Source organism: Phaethon lepturus, unplaced genomic scaffold (genome assembly GCF_000687285.1).
Source record: "Phaethon lepturus isolate BGI_N335 unplaced genomic scaffold, ASM68728v1 scaffold43918, whole genome shotgun sequence".
NCBI classification, from domain to species: Eukaryota; Metazoa; Chordata; class Aves; order Phaethontiformes; family Phaethontidae; genus Phaethon; species Phaethon lepturus.
This window is the reverse complement of record NW_010557710.1, coordinates 8,178-14,761: the sequence shown is the minus strand read 5'-3', so window position 1 is coordinate 14,761 and position 6,584 is coordinate 8,178. Positions and strand designations below refer to the sequence as shown.

The window sequence follows — 6,584 nt, the reverse complement described above, 5'->3', positions numbered from 1 at the left end:
CGTGACCTACACCATGTCATTGTGAGTGTGATCATCGTTAATTACTTGCACTTTTTTTTTTGGTTTAATAAGCAAAACCAGCTGAAACATTTTTTATCTTGTGAGGGCCTGTTCAATTAAAAACAAATTTCTGTGCCCCCAGTTCCAGGCAAGAATGTTATGGCACGGAGAGAAAAAATGTGTCTGTTGATTTAAGAACAATGGAAAGAAACAACACAAAAGGCCTCAAGTCAGCTCTCATTTGTCATGCAAGACCAGTGCTGATAGGACAGTACCAGAACTTTTTTCATTACCCGCTTAACGGTCCGGAGGATGATTACAAGAAGCAACCAGAAGAACATGGCAATCACTGCAGTGCCAACGAGGATAATGAGCTCCAGATTTGTTTTCTCTTCAGCGCCTGGGAAGAAATAAATGAATATCTGAGTGATAGTTGGAAGCATATTGGTTTTGTTCATTCATTAAAGGAGAGAATGAAGGTCCTTGTTCTGAAGGTTCGTTTTAAAAGTGCAACATGGAGCGAGGAAACGAAAGCAAAACAAAACAAAAAGGTTGGATTTTTATGTTGGAATATTATGCTTCGTTTCGTGCTGTTTTACACACCACACAATTCCTTAGCATTAATTTTGTTCCAAGGACAGTATCTGCACCTTTGGCAAATAATAAAAAGTAAAATCCTACATTTTAAAAAGAAATCATTGTTTTGGATACTCAGAATGAATGACTCTTTCTCCAGAAAAAAAACCCAAAACATATAGTAAATAAAGTGCTGTGAGAATGACCCAGAGAACAATCTCTCCCTTGTCCCTTTACATGCTTCAGCTGGGGCATGAAAAAATGTGGTTCTACAACAACACATGAAAATAAGGACTTATTTACAACATCCCTTTTCCAGTAAAATAGTCCCCAGCAGATACCACTTGAACGCCTATTAGTGTGCAGGAGCAGCTCCCTCCTTCAGCTCCCGTCCGCCACATCACGCTCCTGTATTTCATCCCTCGCACCATACAGATTTTCCTACACGGTAACACACGCCATTGCATGACCCTGATGAGCTGCACTGTAAATTTTTTGGAGTGAAACAGTACGTCCTATACAGATTTCCAACTTTCACAGATATGCGCCAACCATATTTACCCCATCAGCTGAAACCTGCATTGATGTCAGCTGCAGATAATTTCCACCCCACATAAACACATTGCCCAACATCTTAATATCTGAATGGGACCTATAAGAATAACAGAATACTGCTTCAGTTACCTTAATGGAACAGACGAGGCAATCACCCTGACTTATAAGACAGAGGTTTGTGAAGGATTCAGTGACTAATTTTTGCAAACGTACTAATATGAAGGGCAAGGAGCTTTTAGTACGAGGCTTCTCATTGCAAAGTCTGAACTCTTGGCGGGAAGTCCATCACGGTTCCAGCTATTCGGACTAAATCCTTCTCTTGTTAGGATTAATTGGTTATTATTGTGAGTGGCATTTTGGTGTGCCACAATAGGACTGGAACAAATGAGAGACAGGTCTCACAAACGCTACTTTCAGAGCTTGGTGGACTAAGGCTGGAATCCCCTAATCCAAAACCACTACCTGTTTCTATCCCTGAAATGGGATGGCAATCACAACAGACTGCACAAAGTCTTCGCTCTTTTTCTTAGATGCTTGTGACAGCAATGACGTAGTTTAAAAAGTTGTAACTGTTAAAAACCCACAGTATGACAATTACATTACCAAGACAATAGACATGCCCCAGGGTACCTGCAGGTTTGGGTAGGTTCTGTTGCACAGGTTTGCATGCAGTATAGACTGGCAGAGATTTCTTTGCAATCACAAGTAAGACAGGTTCAGCTTTTGCTCAAAAGCAATAAACAACACTGTGGAGAAGAAAGCGTCAGCCTGAACAGTTGGGATTACAACGGCTACGGCAGCACCCAGCTGGAGCTTGATAGGAATGGTCAGGACTTTTTGCAAACCTCACAGTGTATTTTCAGATCTTCGATCGGGACAGCCGGTAGATTTTCCTTTCAGTGCTCATAATGACCTCATGCACAATCTGGGAAGAAGCTGACACTAACCTTCCACTGAAAAAAAAGCCACTGCTTTTCTGCATCCGAGGACGTTGCAGGCAAGGCAGGTGTATAGCCCACCGTCTTCTTTCCTCACTCGACGAATGGTTAGTGTTTTGTTTCCATCTTTCAAAACAATACCTGGAAAAAAATCATGACACTTAGTTCTGCTATTTTTATGCCAGTTTGTCTTCAATTCAAAATGAAACCTTTCTTAGTGAAAATTAGCAGTGAGACCTATGAAAGAAAGCCCTTAAAACGATAGAAAATTTGTAGCAAAGGAGCAATCCTCACCTGAATCTTCAACAAGCGTTTCATTATTTTTAAACCACATGATGTTTGGAGGAGGAATGCCATTTGCTGTGCATGACACTTCTATGGTTTCACCAATGTTTGTTGTTTGATTTTCCAGACTTCCTATGAGTGTGGGTGCCATGGGCTCTGTTGGTTCGAAAATAAGGCGAAATTACTGACCGTTTAAGAAAACATCCATTCTTGCAGTAATAGCACTTGAGGACATTCTACACGTTTGGCCTAGTAACAAAGGCTCAAATCCTTTTGTAATACCAACAGTCACAGCATTCATGTTAAGATCATAGTTAAACTTCCATATGACATGAAAAAATTATAATAGCCAAGAAAATTTTAACAGTATTGATGTAACCTGCTGGTTATTAAACATTAGACGGTTTAATTTCTAACTGCTCAGGCTGCTGCGGGAAGAGAGAATAGGTGAGAAATTTGCTTCCCTCACATTTCTATTTCCAGGGTCATTATGAGAAGTCTGATACAGCCGGTCCATCAAATGTCCATTCAGGACAGCCCATGAACACGTGTAAGTATTTTCCTGAATCTGCCTAATCAGCCTAGACATCTAGGTCCCAAAGCAAAGTCATCACTATTTGTGTGAAAAGCTGATTATCAGCTTGCATTGCTTGCGCCTGAATACCAGCATCACTTCATGACAGTTTTAAATTATAGACAATACTTCAAACCCAAGATTCAGTGACACAAAAGCAGTAGCGTTAACGCCACGAACACATACATGCATATATAGCTAGAGGGAAAAACGTGTTTTGAAAAGTAAAACTGAGAAGTTATTGGGCTAAACACGTGCCATTAGTTGTGCAAAAGCCAAACTAATCTCCTCGCCCAGCCCAGTGGCTCGGTCAGGCTTCCTCACCGGTACTGTCCCTGCTGCCCAGACAAGCCCGAGAGCTGCACTCCGCAGCCGTGAGCATGTACAACTGGCGATCCCTTTATTTACAACAAATGGTCTAAATCTATTTAACAAACTGAGTGTACCATTAGGGTAACACATGCAAGACCTGAAGATACCAAAACCTGACACTACTGCAGTTATTTGCTCCCATTTTGGTTCACAGCAAGAGATCTGTACCTTGCACAGTGAGGTGCTTCACCAGGCAGTGCTGTGTTTTAGCCTTTTTGTCCTGAGCAATGCAAACGTAGTCCCCTCCATCCTGGAGGGAGATGTTTCGGAGGATGAGCTCTAAGGTGACATTTTCACCATTGGTATTTGAAACTGTTGCATTCAGCTTCTGGAGAGCATTGAGGTTCTTGCAAACGGGCATGGGCAGCCCTCCAAAGGGAGTCTGCGAAGCGTGAGCGCTGAGTTTGTACCATGATAGCTTCTCAAAGGTGAATTTGTCTGCTGTGCATTGCAAGGACATGTTATCTTTCTCTGTGAGCTGATTCCGAGGCTGAAGATTAATTTCAAGACCCCCTGCAAGTTTAAAAAAAAAAAAAAAAAAATTTCCTATTAGGTTGCACAATATGTTGCCAACAGTAACTTGAAAGAGCCATTTTATAAATATAGCCTTATCCTCATCTTGGACGGTTGTAAATAAGAAAACAAAAAAAAAAATCAGTCGATCATTTATGTAAAGAGTACGACCTCATTAAAAACAATACATTTAAAATGGATCAAAGGCAGGCCTGTGTAATGAATATAGTTCCTCTTACTGTAGAAACGTGGCAACATAAGACGATTCCTAGCTTTATCTTATAGTTCATTTTTAGATTTGGATTAAAATATTATTTCAGCATGTGAATACGGGGACTGGTTGTCAAGAAGACAGAAGCTCTTCGCCACTGCTTTTGAAAATGTTAGTCTTAGCTTCTACGGTACCTCTTTACTCATTTTGTGACACCACCATAACTTCTCTGTTGCTCCTTTAAGTGACTGCAAAAGCCCAATAGCAATCACTCTGGAGACAACAGTGCCCATTTTGCATCGTTTTCACGGAACCGCCACTCCACTGATGCCAGCAGAACTAATCGCTTGGCTGAAGTTAGGTGGTGACTTTAAAGGCCGCATTAGGAAAACCTCAGGAAAACCTAAAACCTTGAAGAATGAAAGGATTTTATAAAGGACAGGCATCAGACAACAACGTTGAAGCACCTATCGCCAGTGAAACAGCCAAAATAACGTTAATTTAATATGGCTGTCCTCAACAGGGTGTACTTACTGGTCACGTGAAATGAGATGACTCTCTCGCTTGACCCAGCTCTGTTCGTCGCCATACACCTGTACAACGCGGATACGTTCGCTGCTTGAATCACGAGGGTGCTCACAGTCTACAAAAGAACAAGCGAGAATTTCACACCACGTCAGTGAGCCTGACCACCTCAGCAGCTCAGCAAAGTGCTCTGCAGGTATCTGCACAACCAAAAATCCCTCCACAGCACAAATCCACGGCACAGCAGGAGCACAGTTCCCTCCTGACGTTTGCATTTTTTTCCTTAGGTCTGTAACAAGCAGGCAAAAGAAAACAAGACAAAGCAGCCTGCCAGAAGACAGACTTCAGTATATGTGTTAATAAACGCTGCACCCACAGCTTTTTCTGCTCTTCAGTCTCTCCAGCTTCTCCCTATTACAGTTAATTGGCAAGATTAACTCACCTAACTTCAGACCACTAAAAGGTAAGCACTGAAATCTAAGGAAGGTACGTTCCTCAGTGGAGACTCATTTAAGGTCAGCGTCTAAAGGACTTGGAAGTGTCTACCTCTGCCTATTGGCTTCAGCAGAAGCTTGCACGACTAGCTGCGAGTAGATCCCCAAGTTTAGCGTTAGGTGAAAAGAGTCTCATCTCTAGTGATATATTTCCAGATATGTGGACTGCTGAACAGAGCTAATCATCCCCAACCAACAGAAAAGAAAACCTGCTCACCTTTGTTTTCCCGGCAATAGTAACAACTCGGTGCTTAATTTCGACCTGATTCCCACCCTTTCTCTCCGAGATCACTTTCCATTTCCTGCATGCATATGGATTGGCTCCTGAGCGAACTTTCCTGATATAAGTAGAGACGTATGCATTAGATAAGACGAATATTCACCCTTCAAGAGAGCGGTTTTGTGTTCTGTTTATAATATGCAGATATTTATCTACAAATCAGATGCACCACTGGCCACAGCCTGCATCTGGGAGGGAAGAGTAAGCTTCTGGAAAAATGTCTATCAAATTGCACCCTATAACCTTCTAAGACCTTTGTGCTCTGTAAAATAAGAAACTCCCATGCTGAAAGGTGAATTTCCTAATTAATCTGCCTCTGTCAGCTCAATCAGGATGCTTGGAGGGAAGCAGCTATTCTGGGAACAAACCTCCATTCATAAATGGATGATTCAAGTTAATTTAGTTCAAAGGAAGACAGAGAGACATAGAAATCACTGAACTCCCTACAAGAATTTCTTGAGGACAGTAGCCATTGTGTAGGAAGCAACAAGGCACCAAAGGAAGAAACTAGTGGAAATCATTTTAAAAACAACAACAGGAAAGAAGAATGCCTTTTTTTTTTTGGCCCTTTTTTTTTTTTTTAAAGGAAATCTGGGCTTATGGCAGGCCCAGATAAGGGAAGCTGCGTGAATCTCAGTCAGGCACTCTCTCTATCATTCCCCAACATCAATCAGTGCACTTCCTCCGAGATACACTTTCACACAGATAAAAAGCACCGTCACACTCAGCACTTGAGTGTAAGAAAAAAAAAAAAAACCAACAAACCCAACACCAAGACCTGTAATTAGCATAAGCAGCAAGTTTCCTCTCTTTGCCATGGAGCTTTGGGCCTGCAGCCCACGGGGAGATCCGAGGGGAGGGCACGCAGATAGCTGCGTCTGAAGCCCCGTGCAAGCCAAGATGCCCTACGAGAAGGCACGAGGGCAGCACGCAGGCGCTGCTGGCTCCCCGCTGCAGGTGGCCCTTGTCCCTGCGTCTCACCGCCGCCGAGGATGACCTCGGCACAGCCTGCCCACAACGATCTGCCTGTTAAGTACAACAATCTTTTCTTCGTCGGCCATTGGGTTTGCGCTCGGTAACGAGCCCGGACAAGGGACGCACACAAAAAAACCCCCTCCGACCCAAACGACCCTCAAGAGCTACACGAGCCGCAGAAGATGGCAAGGGCTTAGCACTCACTGGGGGCTGAAAGTGCACTCCTCCTCCAGCTGCCAGTGCCAGAGGACGGCGGAGGGCCGCGGGCCGGCCGAGGCGGGGGCGG

At 43.2% G+C, this 6,584-nt stretch overlaps 1 protein-coding gene across 1 annotated transcript in view; it reads right to left on the bottom strand.

Moving 5' to 3' along the window:
- KDR (kinase insert domain receptor (a type III receptor tyrosine kinase)) overlaps positions 1-6,584 on the bottom strand; it is a gene marked incomplete at its 3' end in the record, with an annotated part of 29,834 nt that overhangs the window by 15,152 nt on the left and 8,098 nt on the right. Inside the window, exons 10-16 of the mRNA XM_010292835.1 lie at positions 6,503-6,581; positions 5,261-5,381; positions 4,559-4,667; positions 3,469-3,813; positions 2,364-2,510; positions 2,079-2,210; positions 294-400 (exon numbers count right to left, since the gene is read on the bottom strand). Coding sequence (XP_010291137.1) covers positions 294-400; positions 2,079-2,210; positions 2,364-2,510; positions 3,469-3,813; positions 4,559-4,667; positions 5,261-5,381; positions 6,503-6,581 — 1,040 coding nt within the window. The remainder of the gene's footprint in view (positions 1-293; positions 401-2,078; positions 2,211-2,363; positions 2,511-3,468; positions 3,814-4,558; positions 4,668-5,260; positions 5,382-6,502; positions 6,582-6,584) is intronic.